This window comes from Mesoplodon bidens, assembly GCF_964165515.1.
Source record: "Mesoplodon bidens genome assembly, contig: HAP1_SCAFFOLD_887, whole genome shotgun sequence".
NCBI classification, from domain to species: Eukaryota; Metazoa; Chordata; class Mammalia; order Artiodactyla; family Ziphiidae; genus Mesoplodon; species Mesoplodon bidens.
Window position 1 is genome coordinate 51,401 of NW_027672200.1, and position 14,223 is coordinate 65,623.

A 14,223-nucleotide genomic window follows, 5' to 3' on the forward strand; every position below is an offset into this window, starting at 1 on the left:
AAGTGCAGAGTTTAAAATGTCAATAATCCACAGGGAAACTGGAGACCATTTAAAATATTCATATTAAATCTCTATATAAAAGACATTAAAAGATCTCCCATCAAAATGTTCATTTTATAATAGATACGGTATGATACAATTTATAATGGATATGGTATGAACCTTTCCCTTTCACGGGAAAGGTTCGGCTGGGAAAAAGGAATTGTTCTTGAAAACGGGGCCTGTGCTATTGCAGAGACTGTGCTGAACCTAGGTCCACAGAATGCTCTGATGTCATCATTGAGGTCACAGAATCCTGCTGTGCGCCTGGCAACCTTGGAAACTTAACAGCCCTGGTGAGCACTAGGCAGCACTGCTGGTTCACTAAGTGGTACAAGTTTTTCAGCCATTTAGGAGACTTGACTATTTTTATTTGTATTGAATCATTTCAACGGATTGCCCAAGAGCCAACAAGGGCCAACCTGTAGGGGAGAGGAGGAGTTGGACGTCTCTTGAGGCATCTTCTAAGGGAGACTTCTAGTTGGTACGATGGAACGGCAACAAAAGAGGAAACGCCTGGAAAATGAAGAGTCCCAGCAAACTGCCCAGAAGGGAGGAGGTATGTGGGGGGCAACTTGTCTGGGGCACATGGGTTTCTGCCAAACTGAACCTTCTCTAGGAAGAGGGGGACTGAGAACGTGTCACCTGTGAAGCAGGGAGCGAGAGACCTTGTCTCACTGATGCTGCCGTAGCCATCCGGAGGCTCCCTGTGGTGTGAGACGGCACAGAACGGCCAGATGCCCCCTGGGAGATGGGAGGTCAGCTCCGCTGGTCTGAGGACTCTCTCCTGGGGCTGCCGGGCCTGGAGCTTTGTCGGACTCACAGCAGGCTGCATCCTGCTTGCACAGACCTAGAGGTGCAGCTTTTCTCAGTCCCCGATTTCTCTCTTATTCTCTTGGATCTTTCCCTGGGGTCATGAGGTGGGGGATGTGAAGGATGCAAGGATGCTGAGAGAGACCCATGAGTTGCTTGGCCTCTTTTACCAACTGGAAAGAGAAGCCCCATGAGCTGAAGGCCCTGTTGAAAAATATCTTGACAAGTGGAATGCACTTCGAAAGACGATTGTTTGCCTAGGGATGGTGTCATATTGAAAGCAAGGAGGTTTTATTCCTTCAACAGGAAGAATCTCCCAAAGGAGACCGAGGGAAGGGAAGGGCTTTCCAGAGACTGAGACCGCGTGGGCGAGGGTGAGAAATGTCCTCAGGGTCCTGCGGGGAGCTCTGAGAGCCACGGGCCACGTGGTGCCTGCGTGCATTAAATGTAGGTGTAGGCGAGTACCTTGCCCTGGGAGGGGGTGGTCACCCCAGAGCTCCAGCTAGAGGTCTCTGCCCCAGATTAGAGCCCAGTAGCTCCTACCAGGCCCAGGGCCCTGGAGACTGTAGGATGGGCCCTGGGAATGGAGCTCTAGACAGCAGGCAGATTTTCAGGCAGTGGCTGGGACAGGCTAGGGAAGGCAATGACTGCCCCTGACCATTCAGAATATTTTTCTCTATGTTCCTGTGGGGGGGTGGGGGTGGGCGGAGGGGGTAGTGCTGAGAAGAGCAGGATGAATGGGGGTAGAGTGCTTATCAGATATAAACTCTGCGTGGTACAGTTCTTGACACCCTGCCTGGACCTGGCTGACACTCGGTGTATGTAAGAGTGTATAGAGAACTCTTGGTAGGGGTGTTTTATGAGACAGTAACTCATACACCCATGGACACTCTGATACAGCAAAAGTATCACACACCCCACATATAACTTCCGTATTAAACCACACACAGCACATGGAGGTATATACACGCATCCCTCCTGTACTACGTTCTCATACAACCCACCTGTATCACAATCCTCTCCTCCAACACCAAACGCTGCAGATGAGATATGTATATAGACACACACACTATATATATAGGACACACACACACACACACACACACACACTATATATATATGTATCTCCTCAACTCTCGCACAAACACAGCTAACTTCAGCCATCGCTAAATACCTCTATAAGAACCAGTCACGTGTCATACACACCACACTTGTAACACATTCTTGAGTAATGCCAGACCCGCTTTGTACAAACCACAGTAAACCACAGTCTCACTAACCCATGTCAGGGTTGCCAGATAAAATATGGGCTAGCCAGTTCAATTTGAATTCCAGATAAACAACAAGTAATTTTTCAGTATCAGTATGTCCCCAATATTGTACGGGCCATACTTACACTAAAAGTAAGACCAAATACTGCATGGGAATACTTACACTGGAAAATTATTCTGGGTTTATCTGAAACTGAAATTTAACTGGGTGCCCTGTATTTTTCTTCGCTAAGTCTGGCAACCCTTATATACTTGCCACCAGCTCAGGTATCATATATTTATTGTAGTTTTGTTTAGTGTGTGTCTTCCCCTACTAGAATGCGCAGCGTTACCAGAGACTACAACAATGGAAGAGTGCCGGATACACAGAAGTAGCTGCTTACTGAATCTTGGTGAATCAATGAATGAACACACACCATAAATACAAGCCACACCATGTAATGAGGAAAAGTTACATGTCCCAGAATTCCCGACTTGTGAACAGAAACCATGCACACAAAGGCCACAGACACAGATAAGACACATCTCCACCGTGCTCCCCATGCCAACCCCACACTTACCACAGACTTAACTGATACACATCACTCACTCTTCCCACATACTCAGTCACCACCGAGGCCTACATTACCAACAAGACAGTGACAGAGTAAGTACTGATTTGAATCAAACACTGGAGTATCCACTGGGAACCCCATCTCAACTGTGTGTATTCACTGCACCTGACACGTGCCAGACACTCGGTAAATATTTGTGGACAGAGAGGACTGATGAACCCACCCTGAGCCTTTCATTCCTCCCTCAGGAATCTCCAAGTCACAAGAGGATCCCCCTCAGCTTGGATCCACTGTGGTGGCCCAAGGCTGCAGCCCAGGGGCAGGGGAGGTCTCCTCTGCCTCTACATACTTCTCCTGTGCTTCTTCTCCGCGCAAGCTCATCTACGCTGGTAAGGGCGCGGGGCTCCTCAGGTGAGGGGGTGTTTGGCTGTGAGGCAGGAGGCACACAGATCCCAGGGAGGCTGAGAGGAAACCCAGGGTCATCAGAGGTGATGAGGGCTCTGTGGAGGAGCCTGGGCAGGATGGCTGAGCTGTTACGAGGGCGTGGATCCCAGCTGAGTCTGGGGCGGGGGTGTGTGAATCCTGGTACTACCATGGTGGGGAAGTCAAGGAGCAGGGGCCGGAAAGGTCTGGGCTTGAGGTGGAGGGAAGAGGGACCAGATTAAGCATCTTCAGAGGAAAATGTAGGCTTTGTCTTTGCCTTGGCTTCCAGAGAAGGACAGAGTTCTACATCATAGATCTCCAGCCTGAGAGCAGCACCATCCAGCTCAGGTCCACACAGCTCACACATACATCCGCCCTCCAGGCACATACCTTCTCAGTGCACACAGAAACCCCAAGCACCACAGCCCCATTCCACAAGTAATGCACCACCGATATTCCCAAACTCACACTCCTCGTCGTACACGCATCCACCCGCATCTCTCAGTTACCACAGCCCTCACCACCATACTGCACACCCCTGTATACAGACACCGCTCCAGTAACCCCCCACACGCACATGAAAAGCCCACAGATGACACCAGATACACCGCTCCGTCCTACGGCCAACAGACACCAAGCTCACGACATAGCTACGTCATGCAAATGTCCCTCTCTCGTCTACCACACCTGCTCCCTCAGCTTCTGGCACGGCCCATGCATGTTATGATGTTTTTAATTTCCTTTTTCAGGAATCCGGAGATCACATCGAGAAACTGCCCAGCCTAAAGCACCCCTAGCCCAGGTTCAGGAAACAGGGGAGACTGCTCCCCCATCACACTGTGTCTCCTCCTCACCCTCTTCACCCTGTAAGAACGATCTGCACCCAGACAAAGAGGAAAGGGGCATGAAAATATACTACATGCAGGTACAAGTGAACAAGGGTGTAGCTGTCTCCTGGAAGACAAAGAAACCCTTGGAGTTGCCTGAAAAGCAGCTGACGATAGAAGAAGTGACCCTTCCTGAGGATGCGTGCACAGTAGGCACTTACCCCTCTGATGTGTCCACCGAAAGCCTCCTGTCTGACAGTGAGCCCACTGGGGAGGAGAAAGAGTATGAGGAAAGGGCAGAGCCAGGCAGCCCATCAGGGCCACCTGCCGTCCAGGAGACACCCAGGGCCAAGACACCGGACTGGATGGTGACCATGGAGACCGGCTTCAGGTGCATGGCCTGCTGCCGGGTCTTGCCCACCTTGGAGATCCTCCAGCAGCACGTGAAGTTCGGCATCCTGGAGGGCTTCAGCTGCCGTGTCTTTCATCTCAACATCGCCCAGTGGATGGGCAATGTGGAATTCGAGAGCACCCCTGAGGAGGAGGGCAATGTGGAATCCGAGACCACCTCTGAGGACGAGGAGGACGAGGAGGACGAGCAGGACGAGCAGGACGAGCAGGACGACGAGGACGAGGAAGAGAAGCTAGAAGGCCCCAGCCCGAAGAGACCCCGGAGGCAGGGTCTTTTCTCTCTTTTGAGTTCCACACAGCAACTGAGATTCATGGGACAGAAGATCCTGGAGACGGTGTGGCCTTGGAAGAGGTAAGGCTTGAGGCTGGCACTCTTCTGAGCCTATGTCACGAGGGCCCAGAGGAGTCTAAGGGAAGGGGCCGCACACATGTGCTGGTTTACCTAATGGCTCTGCAGTTGCATCAACTTGGGACACACCCAGCACTTCCAAAGGAATTGAGCTCTGTTGACTTCGACAAGAAGGTGGAGCCTTTTCCTAGGAATTTTCTCAGGGTCTGCACGATGGGCCTCAACTCTTAGAGGACGTACCACCAGCAGCTCCTTGTCGGCAGAGAGAGCCAGGAGTGGTCTGAAGAGAGGACAGGGGCCCTTGCAGGACCGGAACTTTGAGGTCTGAGAGCCTTGGGCCTGAGCTGAGATCTCACCTGGACCACTGTACCTAGCCTTCTGTGACAAAGGGGAATACGAAAGAGAGTCACGTGGAAATGAGGTTCCCCGAGACATGGAAGTGTTCCAGAACCTTCGTTGCGTGGTAGTTGATCTGGAGCCAAGCTCACTGTGGTATGTGTGGCTCTGAGCATTAAGGCAACGCTGGAGGGTAACCCTGACCAGCAGAGCTTGGAGTGCTTCTTGTCTCTTCCTGTTCTACCTCATTTGTTTTATCCCTTCCAGGGAGAAGAAAGGACCCTCGGGATAGTAGCAGACAGAACGCCGTGGTCTGAAGGAGGATGAAGGGACCGGCACTCAGTCTAACATCATATGACAATATGAACATCCTATGCAATAAAGGGCATTTTCCAAACCTTTCCTGGAGGTTTTAGTTAATTACATTTTTCTATCTAATCTGTCATCTACATCTGTATCTTTCAAGGTTTGTGAACAAGCTTTCACATAAGCACTAGAGACGTCCGCCAGCATTTTCTAGAAGAGGCCTGCAAATTGCTGGGGACTCCTCACAAATAGGGAATGGCCACAACCCCTGCCACACAGACTATGCCCGTGGCCCTCCTGACCTACTCCCACTCTCTCTCTGAATTTCCCGAGGTCTGAGATGAGGGTGCTGGCTGGAGGCAATGATCGCGTGCAGGCTGAATCTTCCCCAGATTCTGATTCTCTTCCTGGGCCTATCGTCCTCAAGCACAGTCTCCATGTCCCTGGCCACACTGATCTCTCTCCTTCAGTCCTTCCCTCCCTCCCTTCTCCTGCCTCCCAGTGCAAAGAATACTTTGTTACATTTGAGACGAGATTTATTTTTTGTGCACAGAATTCTCACCTGTTCTACTGTGGCCTCTGTTTTGAACATTCCAAAGCTGAGGATTTTCTTTTTTTCTCCCTCATTTCTGCTGAGTCTTTACCTTCCTAATGCAGTGAACTCAGAGTGCCTAGCTGACCGGAGGGGGAAAAAAATCCAGGGAGCAAAGAGAAATAATAAAAAAAGTGTCAGTTAATTTTTCATAGTGTTATCCAACTATGTATTTTTAAACTTTTGGAAGAATATTAGGAATATTCTCTTTATAAAAAACTGAATCATTGGGCTTCCCTGCTGGCGCGGTGGTTATGAATATGCCTGCGAATGCAGGGGACATGGGTTCGAGCCCTGTTCTGGGAAGATCCCACGTGCCACGGAGTAACTAAGCCCGTGCGCCACAACTACTGAGCCTGCGCTCTAGAGCCCGTGTGTCACAACTACTGAGCCCACGTGCCACAACTACGGAAGCCTGCATGCCTAGGGCCCGTGCTCCGCAAACAAGAGAAGCCACTGCAATGAGAAGCCCGTGCACCACAGCCAAGAGTAGCCCCCGCTCACTGCAACTAGAAAACGCCCGCTAGCAGCAACAAAGACCCAATGCAGCCCAAAATAAATTAACTAATTTTTAAAAATTGAATTATTTTCAAGGGGACAATGTATAAAAGTACAATAAAAGTCCCCCTTCATAACCCCCCAAGCCCACTCTCAAGATGTAATAGATATGGTGTGATACAATTTATAGTCGTAGTACTCCTCCTCCTCCTCCCACCACAGCCGAAATCCTCTGAGCCCGGTGCAGCAGCTTCCTTTCACAATGCTAGGACCGGCCACAAAACAGATGATAATCCCTTTGGACATTTCAAGGAGCAGCACCAAGGGAACAGTACCTGGGAAATGCCACTGACAGCTCAGAGTATCCATGGCATTTCTAGGGCCTCGGCACTGCTCTTGCTCTGGGAATGAAGGTCCAAAAAGCACGTCAGAGAGTGTTCGTAATTGTAAACAAGCTCCACCTTTGAAACACAATCTACATAGAACCACATATACAAGCCTGCACAATGGATGAAGCCAACGTCTCCTCCACGATTGCCCTTCTGACAACTTCATTGTCTCCTCAACCATAAAAGGTGAACTTCAAACTCACGACCTTGCCTTGTCACCAGAAACATCCAAGCTTGGATCAGTCTTTCTAAGACCAGATATTTGCTCTGTGAGCTACTACAGACTTGTCCCATACACAGAAGTAGAACAGGATTATTTCTATCTACCCGGGGACCTGGAGTCTTTCACATTGCTCCTGTTAAAACTCTCAGAACACCAAAACTTTACCTACAAAGGGTTCAAGCTATGACACTCCCAATTTTCACAAACCTCCTTATCTCTTGTGAGTCACATGCAGCCAATTCCAGGAATTGGAAACATGGTTGTGAGGATGAAACTGACTTTGGGGCTCCCCTTGGATATGGTCTTCCAGACTTACCAAAAGGCCATTAAGAGGACGGTTTACCCCACCTCAGGGAAACCCGAGGCAGTACTTGCAGTCAAGGGCTGGCCATGGCTTCTGAGCTACCTCCAAAAAGAATTTCATACTGTACCTGGATCTGCTGAAGCCATTCCTGACTGTCCGAGAGCCAGCATGTACCGCTCCTCAACTGCCTCCATTGTGGATCATCAGTAGGGCTGTCAGATTTACTAAATAAAAATGCAGGATACCCAGTTAAACTTGAACTTCACATGAATAATAAGTCATTATTTTTAGTATAAGTAGATCCTATGTACTATTTGGGGCATACTTATCTTCAAAATGTACTCGTTGTTTTTCTGACATTCATATTTAACTAAACAGCCTATATTTTATCTGTCAACCCTACTCATCAGAAATGATGGAGGCTTATAGAGATCCAGGAGATGCCTCAGCGCCTCCTCAGCTTTTATTTCTACATCCTGGACAGCGAGCACGAACTTTCCACCCCCAGTCATTAGCCATAATGGAGGATATTCTCTGTTTTAGAGCTTTTTCTACGTGTCATTGTTATTATCTTCCTTGTTTTAAAGAGATGTTTATTTTTTCCCAAATTTAATAGCTCATCCAAAAGTATTTCAAAGTTCATTAGACAAGGGAAAAACAACATGGTTCTGAAAAGTGAAGGAAACCTCCTGGTGCTTAGTAAAGAAGTAGTAGGGAGATTGAAAAAGCCAAACTTAATAAGCAAATCTCTCCAAGGGTATTTTCAGAGCTTGATACCCTCCCACACCCTGAAAATATCATTACATCAAGAATGTAGAACGGCTAACCAAATGTAAGGCTCCCATATGATTCTATCAAACTGAGGATGCTTCTTTACTAAGCAGTGAACACACTTGCTGCCCCAGGGACCTTGGCAGTTGCAACGTAGGGCTCTTCCCTTTGGGATGGAAACAGCAAGTTCTCCTGTGGTCTACATGCTGGCCCCAAAACTACTACACTCCCAATACTTGTCAACTTGAACTATTTTTCTACATATCTCCATTTTTCTGTTACTATCTGGACTACATCCTAGACTTGACATTACATAAATTGCATTCAAGAAGCTCTTTTTAAAAGTTGCTAGGAAACCTTAAATCTAGAGCTTGCAGTCCCTGGCTTACTTTCATCCAGGTGCATAAGGGTTTTCAAAAGTAGTCAGGTTAGTTACCCCGTATCACAGCCCCACGCTTGTGTCAGAGATATAAAAATGGAACATGATATTTAAGGTTTTACTTGCCAAATCATCAAGCCTCCCAGACAGAGGCAATAGAGCAAAATGATTACAGAGGCATGGATTTTGATTTGCTCCAGTGTCTTGGGCAAGTCACTTGGCCTCTGTATTTATTTGTACTTATCTGCACTTATCTGTCACTTGGGGGTTATAATTGTACCTGGTCCATGGGTACCTTGTACAAAAGATCTGTAAAGTAGTTACAAGAAACCGACACAGAGCAAGCACTCCACAGACATTGGCTATTAGCTATTGGACGTATTTCTCCATGAAACAGATTACTTTATCAGTGGACGACTCGGTGGGAGACAGTGAATCACAGTATCACAGCATGTTGAAAGTGACCTAGTTCACACTCTTATGTGAGAAAAAGAAAAGTGTGCATGTGTAGAAAATGTCTGAAAGGTTACATAACAGATAGTTAATCATGTTAACTTGGAGGATTAGAATAAATCAGGAAAGGAGGAAAGAAAAACTTGAGTGTCATTCAACTTCTACATCATTTGTGTTTCTACACTGAGACTCTGAATACACTGGAAGTGCAATTTTTTTGAATGTGGCGGGATAAAGGTTTTCAAGTGTTCCTGATACATCCGTATTATTACTTCAGAATTGCTGGCATTTCTTGCCATCTTCGGATCTACACCCATTTGAGTCAGGGGGCCATTCTGGACGGAGGAGATACTAGAGCAGAAGTGAAGTGAGAGGAAAGGAGAGAAAAGATTTTCTCTCTTCTCTTCAAAGAGGAAAGGTCTTTGGAATGGGAGCAACTCACAACCAAACTTTGGGGAAAGGATGTGATGGAAAACGAGACAAACGTCCTACCCCTGTGATGAGAAGGATTCCCTGGGCTGGATGGAGGGAGGTCACAGGTGGCTGGACAAGGAAACCAACTAGGGAGAAACACACACAAGTGCAGAGCAAACACCCTGAGGCCACTCAGCCTGACTCCATGCAAACATGTGTCCAGCAGCCAGCCCTCCACCTGTGGCTCCCCAGCAAGACAGGTACCTCGGGGGTGCCAACTCATTCTGAGTCCATTATGCGTGGCCATTCATAAACCGCTCTCTAACGTGTGAGGAATAAACTCTCAATGTTTATGAGGAAATTGGGGAAGGAGATTGAAAGGTTACTTAAACGGAAAAAAAAGAAGTTCAGGAAGGCAGGATGGTAGAGAGACAAGAAAAAGACCTTAAAAGATAGAAGGGATTTGCCAAAGAAGAGAAAGAAAAAGAAATGATTCCGAATGGGTTAACCTGCAGCTAGGAAGTTAAGGAAGATTACTGATGTGTGAAGACTATGGAATAAAGTGAATAAAATTTATCAGAAGTTGCTGAGACTATGGTAAGAAGCATGATTATCAAATTATGAATTGGCGGCAATGGCATTCTAGGGGGACACTAGGAAGGGGAAGCAAATGTTCACGAGATGACAGTGGCAGGTGGAAAGTTGTTTCAGGGGAAGATCAGTCTTGCAGAGTGTGTATCAGACGAGGGCAAGTGTGAGCAAGCAAGGAAATACTAAGTGTATACGGTTCCTTCACTGAGTGCACCCAGCCCACCCAGCCCCGTGGTCAGCCTTGAGAACAAGCAGGACTTCAGGTACTGGAGCTACATTTCATTCATCAAGCCTTGAGAAGACACCCTTAACTCAGGTCTTCTCTTCAAACGCCATCTTTCCTTCTTGACCTTCATTTGGCCTCTTCCCTTACCCTCAAGCTGTGGACTGAGGCCACAGAGCAAGATGGGTCACTAGTGTCCTCCATCCCCTGGCGACTGTGGTTCACATCAGTGGAGCACCAAAGGCAATAGCCAAGTAACAGACACAAGAGTGTATGAAGAAGAAGAGATTCTGGTAAGGCTTTCTGTGACAGTGTGGGCCGAGTCGGCTCTATATGGCTGGTATCACCTGAATGACGAGCAGCCTTAGGGGAGAAGTGCTCAGAAGGCAGAGCCTGGCTCTCTAGAGGCTCTGCGTCCTCACAGCCCACTCCAAGACCTCAGTTGCAGCTTCGGCCCCCAATCTCTCTCCCTCTGCCTACTCACAGGTTTTGAAGTCTTCTTTCCTCCACATTTCTCTTGAGAGGTGGAGGAGGAAGATGAGGTTCAGGCCAGCTCAGACTCCCCTGGGATCCCAGCAGGATGCCTATCATGAACCTCCCACCTTCTAGGAAGCTCCTACGACCTCCACATTTGGGGGAGTTTTCATTTCAGCTGTGCTTCAAATTGCTGGCTGGAGATGGCCTGTTGGAACGTGGCTAAAAGCAAGTAGCAATCCTTCGGGCAGCCTGGCCCTTCTCGACTGTCAGACATCTTCAGGGATATTCTAGGAAACGTTGTTTGTTCTAGAGAAGGGAGGGAAACAATCCAATTGTCCAATAATGCTTGAATGGAAAATAAATGATGCTATACGCATGTGATGAAATAATACCAAACGGTCAAAAATCAAAGACCTAGATCTATATGGATTCACGTGGATAAATCTTGAAAACATAATATTGATTGGAAGAAAATAAGAGAAGATAAAGAAGGTTAGATTGTGATAACAGGTATGTAAGTATTTAAATATTTAAATCAATTCAACATATTGCTTTTATATAGAGAGATGCAAGAAAATAAACTTTATCTAAAGAACACATTATTTACATTTAATATGCTCATTTATCTAGGAGACCCAAAAGAACCCACAGATAAACTAGCAGGAACGAAGAAGACGGTTCAACAAAGCACACACATACAAGATCAATACAGTTTAAAAATCAATCAGGCTCCTCTACACTGGCGATAACAAATTAGAAACTGTAAAAGAAAATAAGAAAAAAAGAAGATCTAAAAATAGTCACAAGAGCCATATAAATTAAATTTAGAGCTAAGCATACGTAAAAGTAAATATAACTAACAAACTGAGTACGACCACTAAAAACTCCACCCAACCCAAGGATTAGAAAACGACTGTTCTCACTTTATGAGAAGAGACCCTCTTCTTAAGTAGCAGATCAGTACGTGAGAGTGAATCAAAGAAACACAGCATTTGAAAAGTCAGCTAGGCCAAGCCTCTTGCTCGCACATACAGAAGCTGAAGCCCAGACAGGTTGAGTTACTTGGTAAAGGGCCCAATGTCCTGACTCAAGGACTAGCATTTTTCACTCATTCGTAAGACACAATCAAATCCAGTACCTTGGAAAGAGATGGGAAAAAAATGAAGAAATCAATTATATTGTTACTCCTCTTTAAGTACAGAAATAACCGTGACAAAATTACAGGGATTGAGGGAAAACTGAAGTGCAGAGTTTAAAATGTCAATAATCCACAGGGAAACTGGAGACCATTTAAAATATTCATATTAAATCTCTATATAAAAGACATTAAAAGATCTCCCATCAAAATGTTCATTTTATAATAGATACGGTATGATACAATTTATAATGGATATGGTATGAACCTTTCCCTTTCACGGGAAAGGTTCGGCTGGGAAAAAGGAATTGTTCTTGAAAACGGGGACTGTGCTATTGCAGAGACTGTGCTGAACCTAGGTCCACAGAATGCTCTGATGTCATCATTGAGGTCACAGAATCCTGCTGTGCGCCTGGCAACCTTGGAAACTTAACAGCCCTGGTGAGCACTAGGCAGCACTGCTGGTTCACTAAGTGGTACAAGTTTTTCAGCCATTTAGGAGACTTGACTATTTTTATTTGTATTGAATCATTTCAACGGATTGCCCAAGAGCCAACAAGGGCCAACCTGTAGGGGAGAGGAGGAGTTGGACGTCTCTTGAGGCATCTTCTAAGGGAGACTTCTAGTTGGTACGATGGAACGGCAACAAAAGAGGAAACGCCTGGAAAATGAAGAGTCCCAGGAAACTGCCCAGAAGGGAGGAGGTATGTGGGGGGCAACTTGTCTGGGGCACATGGGTTTCTGCCAAACTGAACCTTCTCTAGGAAGAGGGGGACTGAGAACGTGTCACCTGTGAAGCAGGGAGCGAGAGACCTTGTCTCACTGATGCTGCCGTAGCCATCCGGAGGCTCCCTGTGGTGTGAGACGGCACAGAACGGCCAGATGCCCCCTGGGAGATGGGAGGTCAGCTCCGCTGGTCTGAGGACTCTCTCCTGGGGCTGCCGGGCCTGGAGCTTTGTCGGACTCACAGCAGGCTGCATCCTGCTTGCACAGACCTAGAGGTGCAGCTTTTCTCAGTCCCCGATTTCTCTCTTATTCTCTTGGATCTTTCCCTGGGGTCATGAGGTGGGGGATGTGAAGGATGCAAGGATGCTGAGAGAGACCCATGAGTTGCTTGGCCTCTTTTACCAACTGGAAAGAGAAGCCCCATGAGCTGAAGGCCCTGTTGAAAAATATCTTGACAAGTGGAATGCACTTCGAAAGACGATTGTTTGCCTAGGGATGGTGTCATATTGAAAGCAAGGAGGTTTTATTCCTTCAACAGGAAGAATCTCCCAAAGGAGACCGAGGGAAGGGAAGGGCTTTCCAGAGACTGAGACCGCGTGGGCGAGGGTGAGAAATGTCCTCAGGGTCCTGCGGGGAGCTCTGAGAGCCACGGGCCACGTGGTGCCTGCGTGCATTAAATGTAGGTGTAGGCGAGTACCTTGCCCTGGGAGGGGGTGGTCACCCCAGAGCTCCAGCTAGAGGTCTCTGCCCCAGATTAGAGCCCAGTAGCTCCTACCAGGCCCAGGGCCCTGGAGACTGTAGGATGGGCCCTGGGAATGGAGCTCTAGACAGCAGGCAGATTTTCAGGCAGTGGCTGGGACAGGCTAGGGAAGGCAATGACTGCCCCTGACCATTCAGAATATTTTTCTCTATGTTCCTGTGGGGGGGTGGGGGTGGGCGGAGGGGGTAGTGCTGAGAAGAGCAGGATGAATGGGGGTAGAGTGCTTATCAGATATAAACTCTGCGTGGTACAGTTCTTGACACCCTGCCTGGACCTGGCTGACACTCGGTGTATGTAAGAGTGTATAGAGAACTCTTGGTAGGGGTGTTTTATGAGACAGTAACTCATACACCCATGGACACTCTGATACAGCAAAAGTATCACACACCCCACATATAACTTCCGTATTAAACCACACACAGCACATGGAGGTATATACACGCATCCCTCCTGTACTACGTTCTCATACAACCCACCTGTATCACAATCCTCTCCTCCAACACCAAACGCTGCAGATGAGATATGTATATAGACACACACACTATATATATAGGACACACACACACACACACACACACACACTATATATATATGTATCTCCTCAACTCTCGCACAAACACAGCTAACTTCAGCCATCGCTAAATACCTCTATAAGAACCAGTCACGTGTCATACACACCACACTTGTAACACATTCTTGAGTAATGCCAGACCCGCTTTGTACAAACCACAGTAAACCACAGTCTCACTAACCCATGTCAGGGTTGCCAGATAAAATATGGGCTAGCCAGTTCAATTTGAATTCCAGATAAACAACAAGTAATTTTTCAGTATCAGTATGTCCCCAATATTGTACGGGCCATACTTACACTAAAAGTAAGACCAAATACTGCATGGGAATACTTACACTGGAAAATTATTCTGGGTTTATCTGAAACTGAAATTTAACTGGGTGCCCTG

The 14,223-nt window shown here is 47.2% G+C and overlaps 1 protein-coding gene and 1 long non-coding RNA gene across 3 annotated transcripts in view; one reads left to right on the forward strand and one right to left on the reverse strand.

The window, feature by feature from the left end:
• Nucleotides 1-14,223, reverse strand: part of LOC308610132 — a 100,369-nt gene that overhangs the window by 51,390 nt on the left and 34,756 nt on the right. For both annotated transcript variants that reach the window (XR_014014430.1, XR_014014431.1), the window contains exons 10-12: nt 10,651-10,949; nt 6,755-7,559; nt 5,892-6,004 (exon numbers count right to left, since the gene is read on the reverse strand). This is a non-coding gene — a long non-coding RNA (uncharacterized lncRNA). The remainder of the gene's footprint in view (nt 1-5,891; nt 6,005-6,754; nt 7,560-10,650; nt 10,950-14,223) is intronic.
• Nucleotides 2,805-5,885, forward strand: LOC308610130 (protein FAM170A-like). The gene has a single exon (XM_081259389.1). It carries the CDS (start codon nt 4,005-4,007, stop codon nt 4,692-4,694), a length of 690 nt encoding a protein of 229 aa, XP_081115515.1. The 5' UTR covers nt 2,805-4,004; the 3' UTR covers nt 4,695-5,885.

Coding starts and splice junctions, on each gene's coding strand:
- LOC308610130 (XM_081259389.1), top strand. CDS start 4,005: ATGAAAATATACTACATGCAGGTACAAGTGAACAAGGGTGTAGCTGTC.